The sequence below is a fragment of the Populus euphratica genome, unplaced genomic scaffold (assembly GCF_000495115.2).
Source record: "Populus euphratica unplaced genomic scaffold, PopEup_1.0 scaffold3.1, whole genome shotgun sequence".
Taxonomy (NCBI): Eukaryota; Viridiplantae; Streptophyta; class Magnoliopsida; order Malpighiales; family Salicaceae; genus Populus; species Populus euphratica.
Window position 1 is genome coordinate 1,872,698 of NW_011499847.1, and position 21,699 is coordinate 1,894,396.

General features: G+C 33.7%; 3 protein-coding genes across 5 annotated transcripts; 1 reads left to right on the plus strand and 2 right to left on the minus strand.

The window, feature by feature from the left end:
- Nucleotides 1–34: 34 nt before the first annotated feature.
- Nucleotides 35–2,733, minus strand: LOC105141031 (CTL-like protein DDB_G0288717). Its single transcript, XM_011048113.1, has 3 exons — nt 1,484–2,733; nt 684–1,029; nt 35–450 (listed from the first exon to the last, which is right to left on the minus strand). Exons 1-3 carry the CDS (start codon nt 2,521–2,523, stop codon nt 190–192), a joined length of 1,647 nt encoding a protein of 548 aa, XP_011046415.1. The 5' UTR covers nt 2,524–2,733; the 3' UTR covers nt 35–189.
- A 1,221-nt stretch (nt 2,734–3,954) lies between these two features.
- Nucleotides 3,955–7,499, minus strand: LOC105141038 (peptidyl-prolyl cis-trans isomerase CYP21-1-like). Of its 3 annotated transcripts, none has more exons than XM_011048141.1 (7): nt 7,018–7,498; nt 6,288–6,369; nt 6,024–6,071; nt 5,197–5,220; nt 4,891–5,073; nt 4,670–4,745; nt 3,955–4,315 (listed from the first exon to the last, which is right to left on the minus strand). In XM_011048141.1, exons 1-7 carry the CDS (start codon nt 7,018–7,020, stop codon nt 4,153–4,155), a joined length of 579 nt encoding a protein of 192 aa, XP_011046443.1. In that variant the 5' UTR covers nt 7,021–7,498; the 3' UTR covers nt 3,955–4,152. The 3 variants fall into 3 exon arrangements, with proteins under 3 accessions (XP_011046443.1, XP_011046428.1, XP_011046435.1); XM_011048126.1 differs by having other exon boundaries at nt 6,919–7,497; XM_011048133.1 differs by lacking the exon at nt 5,197–5,220 and having other exon boundaries at nt 6,919–7,499.
- An 8,586-nt stretch (nt 7,500–16,085) lies between these two features.
- Nucleotides 16,086–18,863, plus strand: LOC105141056 (uncharacterized). Its single transcript, XM_011048151.1, has 3 exons — nt 16,086–16,476; nt 16,664–17,544; nt 18,163–18,863. Exons 1-3 carry the CDS (start codon nt 16,141–16,143, stop codon nt 18,638–18,640), a joined length of 1,695 nt encoding a protein of 564 aa, XP_011046453.1. The 5' UTR covers nt 16,086–16,140; the 3' UTR covers nt 18,641–18,863.
- The last annotated feature ends 2,836 nt before the right edge of the window (nt 18,864–21,699 follow it).

The window sequence follows — 21,699 nt, forward strand, 5'->3', positions numbered from 1 at the left end:
ACATTAAGACCAGGTCATAGGGCATATTAACATCTTTGATCTTTGACTTGCCTGGAAAATCCAGCTCTTTATTAAACAAAGTTCATAGCAAATGGAAGTTATGCTCAATCTGCCAGGTGGCAGTTATCAAATCATACAGACAACAAATGACAGACCAAAAATCATGAAAGATTAGACAAGGAAATTTTGTTATACAACAGGAGCGATGGGAGCAATGGGTGGCCTATGATTTCTACTAATAGGAAGCTGACTGTAAACCTCATGGACCTCTGTTCTGTAAACCTCTCCCTTATCCCTGTCTATGGCATAGCATACATAAACAGTCTCGATCACATTGTCCAGCACATGAACAAAGAAACCCAGCACAATAATCAGGAGTGCCCATGCGAGAACTGCTACAACGTATGAATAAACCCCCATACTACTTGCACCTTTCAGGATAGCGCAGACCTGTTTACAAATACAGAATTACAAAAAAAAAAAAACAATTGCATTAGACCATTAGATCAAATCATCTTGATATAAAAGGTCAGTCTTTTCTTTCAGCACCAAAATAACTTCAACATGCAAGCACATAGTAAATTACTGGTATGGACATACATGCAGAACCTACTCATGGTAAATCACCATCAACTAGGAACGCTGGAATACAACAGGAGCAAAAGGTTAGAATAACTACTCACCACAATTGCATATATTGCTGAGAGTACGAATGTAATTCCAGCCAGCAAACGAGTGGAGACAGTTTCAACAAAAACAGCAGATAGCAAATTACGTTTTAATAGCTCATATGTCATCCTTGCAGAAGTGCAGTAGGCTTCACCGGTTATTGCCACAAAGTTGATTGTGAACTTGTTAAGAAAATCTACTGCTGAAAGTAATGCTTTGACACAACACCGCAAGACAAGGTTCACCATCCCAGGAACATCCTCTTGTCTTGCACTATCAACAACAGCACGCACAAAGCGAACGACACAAATAAGCAGTCCAGATAAACATACAGTGCCTGACGAGGGACCAAAGGCATGTCTGCAAAATTTTAAACACAAAGGTCAAAACAATAATCATGTCATGATGATGATTATAAATCTCTAACAAACTTTCATCTTGAGCACGTTAGGAAATGTGCCCTGAGATACTAGTGTTGAGGACAATAAGAGGATAGTGCAAACAATTATAAATTTATAGAGATTAATTGGAATGCGAAATCTTTATCTAGTTGGAGGTACAGAATTCCGGCCAACAAAATAAAATCTTCAAGCTGTCCTATAATCCTATTAGCTAGGTGCAGGATCAACAATCAAGACATTCAAGTCATGGAAATCATTGACAACCACCACTAACAGGTGCCTGGCTCAATAAGGACTCCTAAAAATTCAAAAATGAGAATCAAGAGAACCGTTTGTAATATAAACCACATTCCAAAAACACATGCAATGTTCGCGTAATAAGTGTAACAAAAGAATAAGTAGCAACAGATCACCTCAGAGAACTTCTTATACTTCTTCTAGGTTTTGCATCCTCCTTCGTGAAGTACCACTGTGCAACAGTTCCACTTATAACATAAACCTGAGCTTCAACCATAATAGTCAAAGACCACAACATTGTAAGAATTGCCAATGTATAGTATGCTGGCACCCAACTATCCTGCTTCCAAACACACCTATATTCTCCATTTGATTCCTTAGGCACAATTTTCCCATTCAATCTCGCAAACACTAAAAATACCACAATTGGCGCATAATAAACCACTAATCCAAGTGTTAACAACGGGATCACCACAAACAAACCCAAATTCTTAGACAAAGCATCAGAGGCAACCCCAATTATCTTCACTGTTAATTGAATTCTATGCCAATTAGCGACAAAAATCCACACAATGATCCCAATAATCAAGAACACGAAAACCAAGACCAAAATTCTATAAACTAAAGGGAATGCATCACTACAAGAAGAGCTAACAGTACAAGCAACAAACCAGTACACGTTAAAGAAAATAGGTATGACAACAAAAAAAGGAAGTGACACATACACAATCTGCTTAGTGTAATGTTTAAGCGAAAGAAGCAAAAGAAAACAAATGGGCACACTCAAAATCAAAGTAACTACAAGGGTCCATATCAAAGACTTCACAAAAACTGAACCTGATGAACTCAAAGCATAAAAATCAAATCTTGACTCGTAAAAACCGTTAAGGGTCGAATTTCTTACACAAGAATTAGAATTCAAATCATATTTATAAGAAGATAGATTGGAGTAATTAGAATTTTTGTGAAAAACAGAGAAGATACCGAACCCAAAAGTACAAAGAACAACAAAAACAAAAAAGATTACAAAAGGAAGGTCTTTAAAAGGTCTAGGACCATAATTGTAGGAGATCTGGAGGTACTGGGTCGGGTCAGATTCAGGCTGGTCAGGTTGGTTTGGCTCTTCAATTGAAGGAGGTTTCAAGAGCAGAGGTTGTGATTGTGAAGAGGAATCATAAAGTGAAGTCGGTTTATTGGATTCTTCACTACTACCCATTAGAGAGAGGAGGAGGAGGTGGTGGCGGTGGTGTTATTGGACGGTGGTTAAGGTGGTGGTGGCGATCGGGAAGAGAGCATCCTTCTTTTTGGTTTTGTTTGTCGTTGACTGTCTGTATGCGTTGCGCGCGGGACTGGTGGATAGTGTCTCAGTCTGGAATCTGGATGATGACTTTTAGGTGGTGATGGCATTTGCAATGGCCAAATCAATATGACAGAGCCACATTATTATAGTATTTTAAATAATATAATTTTTTTTCATATGATATTTCAATATAAAAATGCATTTTAATAACTCATTTTATATTTTATATAGAAGGAGAAAAAAAGGAAAGTTTAAAGATTAAAAAAGTAGTTAAAATCTTCCCTCTATTTTATGCATTTCTTGAAAAATATACATGAATAACTCTTTATTTTAACAAAAAAAGATTTTAACATTCTATATGGTTATCCCTTTAAAGATTTAAAATCAATGAATAAAGAGTTATTTTAATACCATGCAGTTTTTTCATCGGAGATTCCCTAAGTGATTAAACTATGGTGACCAGATTGTTATTTTTTACTGTCCATTTCTGGCAACTATTATGTGTCAACTGTCAGGAGGTAAGTGATTGAGCTATGGTGACCAGATAATTATTTTTTATTGTCCATTTTTGGCAACTATGCTGTGTCTAGTAATACTGTTCACATTACACCAGTACCGCATCATTTCTTGTTTTTGTGCGAAAATCACATATATTATCCTTGGGATTTGCTTTCATGGTAGATGGGTTTGCTGTTCATGCTACTTTTCTGCTTCGAATCCACAGAAGCATCACGGGAAAGAATTTTGCAAGAAAAATAGAAGATAAAAATTTGTCATGGGCGATAATCCGTGGGGAAAAACAGAGCCTTCGATGGGCAAATGTGGGTACCAAAAAGCCCTTCATGCTAAAACAGAAGAAGAAAGTTGTCTACATGACAAGCACAAAGTCGTAGACAGACACGAAATTCGAAAGCAACAGCAATGTCCATGAGATCTTTCAGATAACCTTGAATATTTATCATGTCTGCTTGTCAGTCCTTGTGCTTATTTATGTTCAAGTCTAACCTTCATGCGAGGCAGAAACTTATTGGCTCCGTCCTTGCATATATAAATATTTCACTGATCTGCTTTCCTTTGTCGCCATGTCCCCATGCTTATGTAGCTGATGGAATAAGAATAATTTTCACTGTTCGAAAATGAAATAACAGGTTTCTGTTTCTCTTCATTTATCTTATCAGGGTCTAAGCATTCAAATAAAGCATCAGTCAGACTGTAAGGAATTAAACCTGAGGGAGTCACCAGGACACCAGAACAAATCTCTACAGTTGCAAGATGGTAATCAATTGAATAAAAATTGAAGTGAATTTAATAAGCTGGAAGTGAAAAGGAGATGAGAACAGATCAATATAGTTGCTAAGAAAATGAAATGATTCTATTAATAACAGTTATCGAATACAACAGAGTGATGAAATATATCCAGTAAAGCATAAGACTCTGGATCCAAAACATGACAGGCGGTAGCTCAATATACATGTAACTAAACAATTATCTAATCACAGATTAGCAAATTCAAGAGTACAAAAACTTGCTGGTGTTAACGGAGCTTCATCTTTCCTCATCCCACTTGTCCTTAGGTATCTCTCCTGAGTCAGCAATAATTACTTTCTTTCTGGGTTTTCCACTGTAAGTTCCTGCTCCCCCTTCAATTGCATAAACCGTATCCATTCCTTGGATAACCTTTCCAAAAACAACATGCTCTCCATCCAACCTGCATAAGTTGACACGTGCATCCAGAGATCAGTCTAGCATAGATTTAGTTTCATGCATCATCATCATTATGCAGACTTTCTGCACAATTACTTTGTCAATGGTAAATCCTCGGAGAACTAGCTAAACCAGAGTGATAAAACAGCATTAGTGCGGAAGCAACTAGCTTCATTCAGAGACAGATTTGCTGTGGGTGGTAAAGAGAACCTATCCCATAGCTTGAAATGCTTCAGAACTAAATGATCTAAAACAGATAGATAAGGCATGGTCAGACACAGGTCTTGCTATGTTGCCAGAGACCAGCAATTTTGACCAGGTCTGCTCCTTATATTATCTATATTTCACAATAACTTACCAGCTAGCCTTGATGGTGGTGATGAAAAACTGAGAACCATTGGAATTTGGTCCTGAATTCACCATGGAAACAACTCCTGCAGAAATGGAACAAACAAAGTGAGAGAAATGATGATAGTATTGAGAAGCCTTCAAACTCAAAATAACTTGCAGCTTCAACCATTTATATTCATGACTGGTGGCCATAAAGAGCAATCAGCATAATGATATGAATTGAATCACCTGCATGTGAATGTTTTATCTTAAAATTTTCATCAGGAAAAACACTGCCATATATAGAATCACTTCCCCTCCCATCACCATAAACCACGTCACCGCCTTGAATCATGAAGCCAGATATTATACGGTGAAAAGGTATTCCCTTATAATGGAGGGCTTTCCCACTTGCACCCTTATGCTTTGTCCCTGCAAAGGAATAGAAATAATTATATCAATACATAAATTATAGAAATGGCTACCATCACTGACAGTGGAAGCAAAAGGATTCATAGCATGAGAAATTAATTAAAAGATAACAGCGGAAAATACCTGTGCATAAAGCCCTGAAATTTTCTGGAAAAGAAGGAAAAATCAATTAGTAGACACATTTTTGCAATGGGTTTAACAAATGAAGGTCAGTTTCAAAGGGACAGTCTGGCTTTCCAAAGGAATCGTGATAAAGTAAAATTTCTTCCCTTTGGTTTAAGTTGCTTGTTAAACCTAGCACAGCTTGAATGACATGGACTATGTCTAGATTTATACTTGTCTATCCAGATTTATACTTGTCTAGACTGGTTCAAGGGTAAACTCAGTTCCAGTATATACTTCTTTGAAAAGTGAACCAAGAATATCAGACACAAAAGCGAACCAAGAATATCAGACACAACAGTCACAGAACAATCAAAATTGTGATCAATGCTAGAAAATGATTATCTTGAATTACAATTACTTAATTCATAATGCCAAGAACATAAAGAAAGAGTGAACAAATGGAAATATAATATATGAGACAATAGAGAGTAGAAGCGAATGAGCCTCTAGAAAAGCATATACTGTCTGGATGATCCTATATACATGAACAAGATCTAGGAGATGTTAACTAAGTTATCCAGAGCTTTTAAATAAGCAACTGCAACTATGACATTGTTTTTTCCATTTTTCAAGCAAGCAAGAAAAGGAGAAACACCTTGGTTGTTTGTGGAGACTGAAGGAAGTTTCACAAGAAGTTTAAAGGTTACATCAACTATTCAACCATCTAAAATATAAATGTACTAAACTAATATAGTTCATCATGGGAATGCTGATTATCTCTGAGTTTGGATTTCGCAAATTGAAGGTAGATTGTCCATCACATGTGCGGTTTATCAAAAACATACCTACAGTTTTTGGTACAACCTCGCCATATAATCCAATAACAATTCTACCTGCAGAAATCCAGACATGTAATCAAAATTAATAAGTGATAAAAAGGAAACCAACTTATGGGACATCAATCTGATACACAACCACCACTAGAATAAGCGTACATTAGAAAATTGCTTTTTCATTCTGATGCTTCTTAAGGAAAAGAAGAGGGGAGATTTTCCAAAATATTAGTTCTTATTACAAGTTCTTCAATCGTGCAGATAAAAGATCTGTACCCTGACGTTGCCCATCAATATCAATATCCAAGTATACTCTATGTGTTATCTCATAGTCGTGTTCTTCTTCCTTCACTTCAACCTAAGCAATGAAATAAAAACAGTAACTTAGCACTTCATAAACACAAAACAAGAAGCAATGCAGCATTTTTGAAACTGAAAGAAATATTAAACAAATAAACCAGCAGTGAACCAAAAGGGAGGAAAAAATTTAGCATGACAAGTAACTAACAATATCGATCCGGCTTGTCATCATAACTGCTAATTGGAGACTGTGGATCATTGATAAAGATTCATAAAATACAGTGACACGCTTAGGCTAACCCACCAATTTACGTAAAAACTTGGCCACGGGAAACTGAGGGCTCAAACAAGAAGCTAACATCTGAGAACCTTTGATATACAATGCAAAAGCAGAACCACAATAACACGTAACTGCTGCCCTTATCCAAAACTAATCCACTCAATTTTCAATGAATTCACAACAACCACTAACAAAACAATAAAGATCAAACTCAACAACCAAACCCAAATCACAAAAAATAAAGCAAAACCCGCAAGTCTGGATCCAAATTATTCTGAGAAAAACTAAAGTTGAGAAAAAAGAACAAACTTTGACAAAGAGAGGTACCTGCTTAGGATTGGTAAAAGCAAAGATGAGAAAAATAACCAGGACAGTGAAGAGAAGAAGGCACTTAGGTTGAAACACACATGCTGGAAAAACTCTAACCATTGTTTTGATTTTGCTTAATATCTCATTGATTTACTTGATTCTCCTTCATGGGTCACAGCATAAAAAGATCCCACCTCGATTGCCTGAGAGGGATTATTTCGGGTCTAGAAGCTGAAGAGTGTCCCGAAAAATCAAAGCAGTGATTGCTAAGAACTGATACTGTTTTTTATCAATTATTTTTTCCTTTGCAAGATGTTGGAACAACGAGAACAACGTTGTTGGTTCTTAAAGGATGGCATCTTGGCATGACATGGGGTGGAGATTACGGTCAAGGCGGGCAATGTCACTTGACAGGCCACTGTTGCCTGTTTGTTAATCCCAACAAGATTAACCCAAAGAAAAACCAAATTCTTGAGAGATTTGGGCTGTACAGTGCTGGTTTGAGTTGGGTTTTGTAATGTTTTAATTGGGACTGCTCCCCATGTTTTGATGTCTAATTGTGTTGAGAAACGGAGAAACACGAACCCAACCTCTTGAAATTTTGGCAAGGTCTCTCTCTCTCTCTCTCTCTCTCTCTCTCTCTCTCTCTCTCTCTCTCTCTCTCTCTCTCTCTCTCTCTCTCTCTCTCTCTCTCTCTCTCTCTCTCTCTCTCTCTCTCTCTCTCTCTCTCTCTCTCTCTATATATATATATATATATAGACACACACAGGCCAGGAAATAGTGTTGTAGCTTTTCCTATGCTATACATATATTTTTTTGTTTATTATTTTTTTCATTTTTTTGGGTTTTAAATGTTTTTTTTTCTTTTTTTTACAAGATTATCTTTTTTTTTTTCTTTTTTAAAATTATCTTTATTATTTTTTAATATTAAAGTAATTAAAAATTTAGTTCTGTAAATTTTAAAAAAAAAACATATTGATTATTATAATATTTTCCTGTATGTTTTTTTTTTTATGGATTATTATAATATTTTCCTGTATGTTTTTTTTGTGAATTTTTTTTTAAAATAATCTTTGTCGATTTTATGTGAATTTTTTTTTTAAAATAATCTTTGTCTATTTTATTTTTTTATGTCGAATTGGTTGAAAATTTTATTTCATAGTTTTTTCTTTAAAATACTATGAATTATTACAATATTTTTTCATATAATTTTTATCTTATTACAGTATTTTCTTAAATATTTTTTTTCAAAATTATCTTTGTCAAATTATTTTTTTTAATATTGAGCTTGTTGAGAATTTAGCTTTAAATTTTTTCATGTATTTTTATATTTTTTTCATTTTTTTGCTTTTTTTTCCCAAAATTGTCTTTTTTTATTTGTGTTTTGTGTTTTTTTAAGAATTATTTTTGTTGATTTTATTTTTTTAATATGAAGCTAGTTGAGAATTTAGCTTTGTAGTTTTTTCTTTAAAACGCCGTGGATTACTACAATATTTTCTCACATGATTTTTTTTTTAAATTATCTTTGTCCATTTTTTTTTATATTGAGTTGATTGAGAATTGAACTTTTTTAAAAAACATTGTGGATTGCTACAGTGTTTTTCAACTTTTTTAAAAAACATTCTGGATTGCTACAGTGTTTTTTCACATGATTTTTTTAAAATTATCTTTATCGATTTTATTATTTTTAATATTGAGTCGATTGAGAATTACAACTGTAGATTTCTTCGTAAAACACTATAGATGCTACAGTGTTTCCCTACATGATTTTTTTTCTTTCATTTTTATTGATTTTAATTTTTCATATTGAGCTGGTTGAGAATTTAACTTCATAGTTTTTTTAAAAAATACTGTGTGTTGCTACAATATTTTTTTATATGATTTTTTTTGTTATGATTTTTTTTTAAAAATTTTCTAATTCATTTTATTTTTTAAATATTAAGCTGATTAAGAATTTAGCTTTATAATTTTTTTCTTGAAAGCATTGTGGATTGCAACAATTTTTCTTTATATATATATTTTTATTTTTTTTACAAACCTGCGACAGCATACAAGTATGCCACAAGCCCGCAGCATCTCGTGGGCATTGCATCATATATATATATATATAAAAGTCATGTGATTAGCCATGGGTCATAATTTTTTTTAATTAAGCAAAATAAATTATTTTAATATGTTTTTTATATCAAAAAATTTAAAGTGTAAATCAAAAAAATTATGTGTATATTAAATAAAAAAAATCACAATAACTAAAAAAATAGAAAATAGATGTATATCAAGATATTTGATCCCGTCAAATAAAATATTTACTCAATTTTTTGTGTTAAATTAATTTATTAAAATCAATAAAAGATAATAAAAAACTCACATAAAACTGGTTAATAAAATAAAAGAAAAAAAATATTATGCAAAGTTGAATATATCAAAAAAATTATTCTTTTTTAAAAATAAGGTCCATTTGTATAGAATAAAAAAAATTATAGATAAATCATAATGATATCCTACAAAATTAAATAAATTTTTTTAAAAAAATCCATTAAAAAAATCTACAAAACTCATAATGTAAATCGTGAGATTGGAATAAATTGAGATAAAAAAAATTAAAGATAAATACAAAATAAATATTTAAAAAATAATACAAAACAATAATATTGGAAGAAAATAAAAAAATGATATTGATTAACGTAATTTTTTCAAACTTATGATCCAAATCATTCTATCATGAGCATTATAAATAAAAAATTCATAAAACATAATTTATAACCAATCAAATACTAAAAAGTAAAACAGAAAAAAATCAATTAAAACAAAAAAAATATATAATTAGAAAAAATAAAAATAAAAATAAAAATAAAAAATAAATGAGAGGCGTTAAAGAAAATTTCAATCGGAGGTATAAAGGAAATAGAGAAATAACTTTAAAAAAATAAAAAATAAATGAGAGGATAGCAAAAAAATTTCAATAGGAGGTATAAAGGAAATAGAGAAATAAATTTTAAAAAATAAAAAATAAAAACTAAGGAATGAATTGGAAAAAATAAAATTTAAATTTAAATCCAAGACAATTTTTTTTATAAAAAAAAGCACGAAAAGAAATAAAAATGAAATTAGCTATCATCTCATCACTCACGCGTTTAACCGGGAAAGGAGAAGAGGAGCGACCAATCTGTGATAATTACATCACCTTCTATATCCACATGCATGTCTAAGGACACTGTGGGTCATCGATCGACATGAAAATCTAAATAAAATTCGATTTGAAAGATTCACCGAGAAAACGTTAAAAGGAACTTGCTTCCATGGGAAAAACATGTGCCATTGTATTGTAGCTCCTGTCAAAGCAATATCTCTTGGATAGCTGGGTACAGTCTCCAGGGAGAGACCAAACACATGTATTTTGCTTCTTCTTCTTCTTTTATCATTTCTTTTCCGAGACTTTCTTTCATCTTTTAGCATAGAAATAATATAAGATATCTTCAAATTAGTTTTTTCTTATTAAAAACAAGTTCTTTCTAGAATCCATTCACGTTGGAACATTTATAAGAAAGATTGTTTTTCATCAACCAATATTTATGATAAAATATAGCTACGTACCAAACCACCAATTCAGACCATTAGACTACAGGAGACATTATCAACCCACAAACAAAAGAAAGTTATTTGATAAATGCCATTTGGATCGATGTGTTCCTTTGAAGGGGTTGGGGTTATTAATTATTTGAAGGCAGAGACACGGTAGAAAAATTAGGTCCACGCCTTCATATGGTGCCGAATTCAAACAGTTTCCATTAGTTAGATTGTTCGTAAGATTGAGCAAGCCGAGCAAGACAAAAAATCTCTAATTGACTCCTGCGTTAGATTGCAAATACCGCATTCCTACATCTGACAATCAAGGATGACGATGCTCCTCAGACTTGAGTAAGAACCACTGTTTTAAGATTCATTATCTTAGGAGGAGGAGGAGGAGGATGTTGTGTTCTTCAAAAAAAAAAAAAAATCGTATGTGGATCACATATTCAACTTAACAGAATTTTTAAAAGCTGATAGAATTTTTTAATTGGAAAAACGTGAGACTTTTTATGTGATTGCTGACTCAAGGATCACCACGTTCCCAATTAAATCCGTGATTTACGCTGGCAAGAACACACAATATGATGTAGTAATATGAATATGCTACATGGCTTTTTAGAGTAGCTAGTAATGAGCATCACTCACAAACACAATATGAACTTCAATGGTTTTTTAAAATTGTTTTCAAACATAAATGTTACATATATGGCCTTGGTTAGCAATGTTATATGTGTAAGGTGGCGAGGTATCTCCCCACCTGTATTTAATGATGAAGCTATCGATTATCCGGAGAAACAGGGTTTACAGATCAATCTGATAGGCTTCCATTTCAGATTACTATTTCAACTCCAGCTGATAAGCAGCCAGCCAAGAATAGAGGCAGGCCGTCTGCAAATTGCACAGGGGTAATGATTCACCCTTCAGAGTGCTTTATCATCACTAGCATGTGAAAGGAATATTATCTCTAAGCTCTGAAAATTCTATCTTCAATACTGCGTGTCCCTTTCTTTGCATCAATACAAGCAAGACTAGTTTAAAGAGGATTTTTCAAGATATTGAAAAGTTTAGAAGCCATAACTGAAGAAAGGCCTGAGGCAGCCAGGGCCATGCCTTCTCTAGCACAAAAATATTCACTTGGCAATTGGCATCCCATGCATTTTACATCAAATGGTTTCTTTTCCATCAAATAGTCAAGATCTTGTGGGGCAAAAAATCTTGCATTGCCATTCAAACAAGAAAATTAGATGATGAACTTTCTATCAATGACCAGAACCATATTTAAAATATATTATTCTGCAAACCTAACACGACTGAATGGTGTGGTTTCATGACATGACAACATATAGGACAAAAAAATTCTAACAGTGACTTTAGGGATGAATGAACATGTTCTTTCCGAGAATTTCTTGTTCGTAATTTCCCCACAGGGCTGCAAGGTGCATGGATTGCCAAAGAAGGGATGAAGACAAGTTTGTCTCTGTTTACCAAAGCAGGCTGTAACAGTAACATGTATAAAGAGCACCGTACGTACATTCCACTCGTAATCATCTAATCAAGATTTTTGATGAGCAAGATGTCATTGTAATAGACAGAGATTAAAGAAATTGTCATTTCTATGTCGAGTGGTTTTCTGGTGGATCCGTGTGCCTTGATCGATGCTCATCACACTTCTTATTTCAAACAATATTGAAAATCAGTGAGTTTTGAAGGGACCCATCTGCTTTAAATTAATTCGTGAATTATTTTTTACATGTATTTGGATTGTTTTAATATAATACTAATAATGATTTTAAAAGATAAAATAATATTATTTTAATATATTTTTAAATAAAAAATATTTTAAAAAATAACACCATCAAACTTTAAAAAAAAAAAATGTCTTATTAGGAGGAGACTTTCTGTTGAACATGATGCTAGTTTAGAATGTTTACGCGTTTTGTTTTTTTTTTATTAATATGAGTATTTAGATTAGTTTATGTATATTTTAATTAATTTTTATAAATTTTATAATTATTATAAAATAAACTTTAAACCTGAAGAGTTAACCACCCTTTCCAAATTACCTCACTTTGTTCTTCACCGTGGGTTGTAGATTTTACTGGTGAAAGTAGCTTCTTGTTAAACACTAGCTACCTGTCATTTAAGCCTTGGCTTCTGAGCACAAGATCCCACATGGTGAAACCTCTTAATTTTGTCCAATATATACTTTATTTGAATTCCTTCCACCAATTATCCCTTCAGATATAAATCTTCAACTCTGTTTCGATTTTATCAGAAAAAATTGGGGGATAGTATATAGTTTTTTTTTATATTTATTTTAGAGGAATGACAATATTGAAGGTCAACTTGTAATTAACAAGAAAACAAGACGTCTAATAAGGCAAAAGTTCAGCCATGCCTACAAACGTGATCAGTCTACTCTCTTATCTGGCCTAGTTTTTTTTTTTTTTTGGAGAATATTCTCTCTTTCACCTTCAACTCGGCTTGAAACTGGAGGGCAGCTATCCCTGTTAAAACATTAACAAAACCATATCTGTACGTTTCGTACCAGTAGAGAGACCAACACGGCATCACATTCTCTTGATAAATTAGCCCTGTTTCGTAGCGAGTAAATATTGCTTGAGAATGTTCGCCTGAAATCTCCATTTTCACAAGTAATGGTCTTGAGTTCATAAATGGCTGGATAAAATCCCAGTTTTCACTCGGAAAAATAGTAAAAAGTTTGTTTCTCAAATTATAATTCTGAATTTGGATCTTATGAAGAACCATGGATTAAAATCCTCACGATTGTCTTGTCCCAATATTCTTTCTAAAATCAATGTTATAAAATTTAATCCAACGAATTAATACAGTAATCTGCTGATTGCCAGTTGTACGGACTGTGAGAGAATGTCCAAGTTTCCAGGGGATAAGATTTTCTACCCACGCGTTTGCAACATCACGCCCACAAAACGAGCCGTCGCTTGTGTGACTGGTCGGGGGAGGATTTTCACGACGAGATTGCTTGTCGACTAAATCACGCCAAAATTGATCCATTCGGGATTTACACAAGGAATTTTAATTTTTCTAATTTTATTTCCCAGAAAAGTACTTGTCTTTCCCGGTTGAAAATCTCACTTCTTGGGAAACTTCTGCCAATTTGTTCCTTTTTTTTCTTCTATTGAATGTATCGAGGTTTCAAATGTATGTGTCCCAATCATCCCACGATTATTCATGAAAATCTCCGAAGCGAAAAGCTAGAATTATAAGGTTTATCATATGGTGTTTTGCATGAGTAGTTCTCTATTAATTATCCAACAATTACTCTTAAAATTAAAGTTCACCTCATTTAACTAGTGAAACTAACCACAATTAAACTCTCAAAAGGGTATAAGTGATCTGAGCATCTTCCACCGGGTACTTTTAACGAGTAAATCAAATGATCCTATAAGAAATTAACTTTGTATGATGAAAATGGGTGTAGGTAATTAATTGCATAAGATCTGAAAAAATAAAATAATCTTGACACACGTGAAAATATTCTTATCATAAAAAAAGGAGTACAGTTTCTGTTTTCGATACGCATTTGTATTTTTGATAAGCTTAGAATATAAATCCAGTGGTTTCAATGATTCCCAAGATGGAAAGGGAGTCCTTGCTCCCGAGGGCTAGCGTAGTTTTCAGTCCACTTAACTCGCTGCCTATCTAGGCTGGAGGGCAGTACGTTTTTTCACCAAAATTGAATAACTCCGAAGGAAGAAAAAGTTTCCGAGAAGATTACGTCAATCTCCCGAGAGTTATGTGAAACGATTACCTTTCCTCGAGCTTTAGCTAAAAGCTAATTGCATAAATTATTTGGTTTAGCTTAGTGATTAAGGAATTCAAGAAGAAACACCTCTCAAGATGCATGAACAATCATTATAAAAAGTAAGAGCATGTTCTGGTGATTAAAAAAATATACACGATGATAAACAGTGTTCCCAAAATAAATAAATAAAAACCATAGGAAGCACTTAAAAAAACTAAAATATCAAGAATGCACTAATTGCCAATTAACAAAAAAAAAAAAAACCAAATCCTAGCTGTATTGAACTGGAATTTATTAGGCAGTCAGGCCTCCCGCATGAAGAACAACGAAGAGGCGACGCACATATATTAGTGGCAAAACCATATGTTTTTTTCGAATAAAATTAAAATACACGAGAGGCCCATTAAATCATACAACGCCATTTTTTTTTGTCAGGACTATACAAAATATGAAATGAAATTAATATACAAACCTAACTTAAAATCAGAATCTTAACTTCATTTTAATACTTCTAAATCTAGGCAAGGATGATGATGAGGAGCGTGTTAAACAATCCAAATTAAACAAAAACAAAAACAAAAATAAAATAGAATGGAGGCTAAAGGCGTTAGGTTTATTTTGTGTGCCAATTAACGTGTAGAATTCGGTCTGACATTGTTGGGCGAGACTAGGGGCGAAGGCCCCTTTACTGTGGATGGGAATCCCCTGCATTATGTCAGGGGAGTCCGAGCGGTAGGCGCTTCGAGGCACCCAGCGCTTGGGCTTTGCCGAAGTGCAAGAGTTTTTATCTTAAAATAGTATACCGTCAGCATGCCATCCCTCGAGAAAATCCACATTAAAAAAAAAAAAAACCTAACCTCTGTCAACGATTATCAGGACACGCTAAGGCTAAACGTTGGAATTCAAAGAACAGAGATGTTTCCTCGCAAAACTCCAAATTATAGCCGCCCGCATTCATTAACCAATAAAACCCAAGCAAAACGTATATTTAGGTGTACACGCCCCAAAATCACGCGCAGCCAAAAGCGTGTAGGAATTATCCAAGATTCAACCAGGGAAGAGACGAAATTTGAATATCCAAACGGTTTTAAAAAATACATATGATCCTGTTTAGCAACGCGCGGCCTGCCGCTTGTTTGTTAAAAGTTTGATTTTTTTTATTTAAAATTATTCTGTTTAGCAACGCGCGGCCAGCCGCTTGTTTGTTTAAAGTTTGATTTTTTTTATTTAAAATTATTTTTAAAATATATTTAGAATGTTTTTATCTTTTAATATTAAATATAAATTTTAAAAATAAAAAATAATTATTTCAATCACACCACATAAAGACTATGATAGTTTTCACACCAAAAGCATTTTCAATGGAAGATATTATTTTAAAAAAATAAATTGATAAAATAATATAAATATAACTTTTTTTATTTGTATATTTTAATAAAAAAATGCTATTTGAAAAATCAATTCTATTAGAATGAAATAAATAAATATTTTATTTTGTTAATGATTTTGACGTTATTTGTATTTTCACGTGGCTAAATTTAATTGACTTTTTTTTAATGATTTTTTTTAATTAATTTTGGTTTTTTTGAAAAATATATAAAAATAGAGAAAGAAAAATTATTTTAATATTTTGTTTAATTTTCTACTTAATTTTTTTTTACTATTATTTAGTAGCTCATTGGAGATGCTCTAACCACGAGACAGCCTTCCATGATGCCACACATTAGAACAAGTTGCACCGTACGTGTCCCTGTAAGAACTACAGTCACTTGAAAAGGAGGAGGAGAAGTGTGTGCGTATATGTATATATATCCCTTTGTGTCCGAGCTTGAAAGCAAAGCACTCTTTTTTTCTTGGTAAAGACCGGTAAATAGATTAGATTGATGGGTTATCTTCAAACCTCGTCAACTTCTTTCAAAGCTACAAAATGGCTAGGCTTTGTAACTGCTGTTTGGGTCCAAGCTATTTCAGGCAACAATTACACCTTCTCAAACTATTCCGATGCACTTAAAACACTTATGAATTTGACCCAACTTGAACTCAACAATTTGTCTGTTGCTAAAGATGTTGGCAAGGCCTTTGGTTTGCTTGCTGGTCTTGCTTCTGATCGTTTGCCCACTCCAGTTATTCTTCTTATTGGTTCAATTGAAGGCCTTATTGGTTATGGTACTCAATGGCTTGTTGTTAGTAGGAGAATTCAACCCCTCTCTTACTGGCAGGTAAAATTTCACATCACCCTTAATCCCTACTTATCAAATAGTGCAATTTAGAACCCTTCATCATCTGATGGGATTTGGTGCTTTAGTTATGGCATTGATTATATAATTACTTTCAGTCTAATGGGATCATGTGCATTAGTGTTGTGATGAGCGTATCGAGTAACTATTTTTCCAATGTTGAATGCAGATGTGCATATTCCTATGTCTAGGAGGCAACAGCACCACATGGATGAACACGGCGGTATTAGTAACCTGCATCCGCAACTTCCGCCGCAACCGCGGCCCTGTCTCTGGAATCTTGAAGGGTTATGTAGGTCTAAGCACCGCCATATTCACCGACCTATGCGCAGCTCTATTTGCGGATGACCCTGCAAAGTTCCTTATCATGCTTGCACTCATCCCCTTCGCTGTCTGCCTCACCGCCATCGTCTTCCTCCGCGAAACCCCACCCGCCGCCACTATAGAGGAAGAAAAGGAAGAAAGCAAATACTTCAATTTATTCAACGTTGTTGCTGTTATTGTTGCTGTTTACTTGTTGGCATACAGTTTTATTCCAAATCCTAGCCATGTTCTTTCATCGGTGTTTTCACTTATATTACTAGTTCTTTTAGTTTCTCCATTAGCAGCTCCAGCTCATGTTTTTATTAATAGCTGGAATCTGAACCGGTTCAAGAACCAAGAGGATGTTGAAAGACAAGTTCAAGAACCTTTATTGAGAGAAGATAAAACCCAGGAGAAGATTCAAGAAAAGCCGGCGGAGGAGGCTGCAAAAGCAGTGGTGGAGCGAACAAGAGCTGTAGAGGAGGAGAAGGCAGTGGAGGTGGTGAAGAGGAGGCCGGTTATTGGAGAGGATCATACAATTTTTGAGGCAATGTCGACTGTTGATTTTTGGATTCTGTTTCTGTCTTTCCTTTGTGGGGTTGGCACAGGTTTGGCTGTGATGAATAATATGGGACAGATTGGTTTGGCTCTTGGATATGCTGATGTATCTCTCTTTGTTTCCATGACAAGTATATGGGGATTCTTTGGAAGGATTATTTCTGGTACTGTGTCTGAGTACTACATCAAGTAAGTTTCTTGATTCTCTGTTTAATCTTGATTTGTTTCTTTATTAGCTTAATTAATTAGGATTTGCTGTTCCTGGTGTTTTTAGTTGACTTCTGTCCTTGCTTTGGATCTATGGGTTACCATTTCTTGCCATCGCTTACTTCTTTTTTGAGAGTTTTGATTAATTGATCCAAAATCAGTTCCCGATTTGAAATCACGTTGTGAAATTGAACCAAAGTTTAGGCTAGTCATTTCTGAATCTCACATGGCTGCTGGTTGGACCAACCCCACTTGCCTCAGTTCCCAATAAATTTGCTTTAAGCAATATCCCTTCTCTTAATGTTGGGTCCAATTCTTGACTTCTTGGATGGTGTCGATGTCGCGATCGTCACAGTTGAGTTTGGTTTTATATCCGGGGCTGTTCAGCGTCCTATCGAATAAAGAGAGACCTTTAACTGTATATGTTGAATCTGTGTCAAGAGAGATAGTTAAATTTTATACCATTGAGTTGAGATTTCAGTGGTGCAGCTTTCATCAGAGAAAAGATGGTTGAATGAATGGATGTTAGCCCTTGTCTAAATAAGGTCTTTTATGTTTTAACAGAGACATCCTGATCTTTTCTCATTTTAATTCTTGCAGGAAAGCGGGAACCCCAAGGCCTCTTTGGAATGCAGCATCTCAGATTTTAATGGCTGTTGGCTACATCCTCATGGCTGTGGCTTTGCCTGGATCCTTATACATTGGTTCAATTGTTGTTGGCGTCTGCTACGGAGTTCGTTTAGCTGTCTCAGTCCCAACTGCCTCTGAACTATTTGGTCTCAAGTACTTTGGTCTAATTTACAACATCTTAATCCTCAACCTTCCTCTTGGTTCCTTCCTCTTTTCTGGTCTGCTTGCCGGATTTTTATACGACGCAGAAGCTACCCCAACACCAGGAGGTGGCAACACTTGTGTTGGTGCCCATTGTTATAGACTTGTGTTCATTATCATGGCCGTTGCCTGTGTCATTGGGTTTGGTTTGGATGTTCTATTGGGAATCAGAACCAAGAAGATTTATACCAAGATTTACATGAGCAGAAGATCAAAGAAATTGGCTTCAGCATCCAACCTACAGTGATATGAACTTCACGAGGAACTCCGAGATTAAAAATAAATAAAAAATGGTGGGATTGAAGGGCTTCTGCCCAGTGACATCCCTTAACTCATCATCAGAGGATCGATCCTTTTTTTTTTTTTAGCAAAAAGCAAATTGGAAATATTACTACATGGTCTGATTTGCAATCTGCCAATGCTGTTATTTGATTCGCTTGTCTTCAAAGCAGACAAGTATACAAGTAATTTTGTTTGGAAGATCAGAAATTTTTTTTTTCCCGATTTACAAAGAGAGGTATAAGTTATGCAATAAAGTCCGCCATTGCTTGGACAATTGGACTCCATGTCAACGGCATAATTGAACCAAAGGCTGCGGCATTAGTAGATGACGAGTTGTAAGTTTTATTCACCTGTAATAAATTGGGTTCAAAAAGTAGCGAAGGCTATGAGAAAATTCTTTTGTGAATAAACTAATTAGGTGTACACACAAAATAATTAAAAAAAAGTTGCAAATTATGGCTCTAATGAATCCTGAAGGAATACTTCACACTAGCCAAAGCTAATCCGGATCCAGTTTGGAACGAGCGCCATTTTCTCCCTGTGCTTCGAATTACTTTTTTTTTTTTTGTGTGGTCTTCTCAATAATTTAGATATTGGAGAAGGAAAACTTTTTTTTTTCTTTATGTGTTTGGTATGTTTGAGATAGTGTTTGGTTACATTAGATTTAAATTGGAAAACTTACTTTATATTGATGATCATTGAACACTTATACATGTGCCCAAGCTCCTATCAAGTCAAAGGAGATTCTAGATTAGGCAAGGATCAGGAAAGTCAGATGATAATGGAATTATTAATATCCACCCCACGTACGCTATTAGGGACTCGATTCTAAGCCAGATATGATCATAAAATGAACATTCAGCAAAGATTAGTGTTGAAGAAATATCCAAAAATCCACTGTATAATGGAGGGATATTCAAAGATCAAGCTCCACCTACCCAGCTCAGAATTGGTGGTTTTTCAGATGGTTTTCATACGTCAGCTTTGATACTGCACCATCCCACTCAAGGCATCAGTTATTGGTTTTCCAGTTGAGTGATCATTCCTTGATTGCATTTTCTGAATATACTCATCAAGGGCCAAGCTTCACACGTCATGCCATTATGCAAACATTGATGCTGTGAACTGTATATGCTATCAGGAAAATTGTTTCCAAACATCATTTTTTGAGTTCTGTATTGTGGGATGCTCCCTGAGGTGTGTGCAATTTCGGTGCAAGGCAGTTTGGGTCAAGATACATGGTGCAGATTCAACTCTAGTAACTGCAAGCCTAATGGCAGATAATAATTCCACATATGATTGTGTGGGGACTGTTTTGCCAAGAATGGATGCTGGTCATTTCTCAAGGGAGGATTCATTCTTGATGCACCTTCAAGTTTATCAATGCTATACTTTCTCGTAAACTCAAAACCTTGTTATACGAATAGTAAATTGTCTGGATTAGTATGACTCTAATGTTGGGTTGTCCTGACATTAAACAATCATGTAAAATGTGGACACCTCTGTTACTTTATTGGAGACATGTTTCTGTTTTTGTATTGGTTACACAGGGAACTCTGACAAAAGTATCAACATTACAATTGCATGTTTCATTTCAATCATTTTCTCGCATATTCATAACCAGCATATAAATAAGATTTTTTTAAAAAGTTTAATATCTATATGAATTTAAATTTATATACAAACTTATTCTTTAAATAACTCAATCAGAATTCAACGCAATACTAATAATAAAAATAACTTTATAATAATTTGATTGTCGTAATACAAGAGTTAATATAAATTTATAATTATAGAGCGCTATCTAAACATAAAAAAAATATTTATTTCAACAAAAAAAAAATTCTGAAAGTTCAACAAAAAATGACCCGCTAATAACCTATAAGTCTAAAAAGATAAATAACAAGAGGTTGAGTTCAACAACTTAATAAACAGATGACGTTCAATATACACATATAAGGTAATACAATAATGAGAATATATATACAATTATGGCTTTAGGTTTTTATAAGAAGGTTTCTCAATTAGACCATAACAAGAATATCATAAGATAATGTTTGTCAGAAAATCAAAATGTAATGAGTATGAGGTTTCGTCCTATGGGATGATCAATTCACACAGGTTCCCCCAACAAACTAGGATTTGGATACAATGTGTACAAAGACTAGCACTACCTTGTTAGCATAGAAATTCTAAATTGCATATTATAGGTTTATAATCATAATCAAACATACATATTCATATCTTAGATCTCAACTCATGACATCAATCAAATAAAGAGCTATCAATTCAGAAGCCAATTTAAAATATATTTTGGTTCATATCAAGAATTCATATTCAACAATTGATCATGCTTTATCATAATAAAGATAATAATCAATGTATATATATATATATTAACAAGAAGCATGATCCAATTCATATTAACAACTCAAATATTTGTAATATTTCTCATGCATATGAAAAATCATTTAGTCACTTGACTCGAAAGCAAACATAACTCGAAAGCAGATACCAAAAGAAATCCTATTAATATCTCGCCAATAAGATATCATAATTATCTAAATACAAAAAAAAAACATTAAAAAATAACTCAAAAGAAATATAACTTATTTAATACACTTAACTAAGAGTCTATTGCATAACCCTATATATTTTTAAACTAAATTAATACTTTTTTTCTAAAAACCCAAAATTAAACAATTTTTTTGAAATTTATTTCATAATAAAACAAATAATAAAATTGATAATAATTCATTAAATAATCCTCATTTATTCATCAAACCAATCTGCAAAAGCTAATATTATAGCTAAGGATCAATATAAAATTTATCATATTTTTAAGAGTCAGTTGTAACTTCGTCAAATTAGAGGACCAAACTAAAAATATCATAAATTCATGACTATAATGGAATTATGTCCATAATCCATCCTCATTTCTGTCCAGAATCTTTAATTATGCTCTGGGGACTATTATGGAATTTTTTTCTAATTTTTAAGGTCAAATTGTAATTTTTGTTAAAT

What these genes read in the sequence shown, in the direction of transcription:
- LOC105141031 (XM_011048113.1), bottom strand. Translation starts at nt 2,523, where the DNA reads ATGGGTAGTAGTGAAGAATCCAATAAACCGACTTCACTTTATGATTCC. An exon ending in AGTATAAGAAGTTCTCTGAG is followed by an intron (nt 1,030 to 1,483) that starts GTGATCTGTTGC and finishes AAAATTTTGCAG; the next exon opens with ACATGCCTTTGGTCCCTCGT. An exon ending in CAGCAATATATGCAATTGTG is followed by an intron (nt 451 to 683) that starts GTGAGTAGTTAT and finishes ATTTGTAAACAG; the next exon opens with GTCTGCGCTATCCTGAAAGG.
- LOC105141038 (XM_011048126.1), bottom strand. Translation starts at nt 7,020, where the DNA reads ATGGTTAGAGTTTTTCCAGCATGTGTGTTTCAACCTAAGTGCCTTCTT. An exon ending in GGTTGTACCAAAAACTGTAG is followed by an intron (nt 5,221 to 6,023) that starts GTATGTTTTTGA and finishes CTTCTTTTCCAG; the next exon opens with AAAATTTCAGGGCTTTATGC. An exon ending in GATAAAACATTCACATGCAG is followed by an intron (nt 4,746 to 4,890) that starts GTGATTCAATTC and finishes CCATTTCTGCAG; the next exon opens with GAGTTGTTTCCATGGTGAAT.
- LOC105141056 (XM_011048151.1), top strand. Translation starts at nt 16,141, where the DNA reads ATGGGTTATCTTCAAACCTCGTCAACTTCTTTCAAAGCTACAAAATGG. An exon ending in AACCCCTCTCTTACTGGCAG is followed by an intron (nt 16,477 to 16,663) that starts GTAAAATTTCAC and finishes TGTTGAATGCAG; the next exon opens with ATGTGCATATTCCTATGTCT. An exon ending in GTGTCTGAGTACTACATCAA is followed by an intron (nt 17,545 to 18,162) that starts GTAAGTTTCTTG and finishes TAATTCTTGCAG; the next exon opens with GAAAGCGGGAACCCCAAGGC.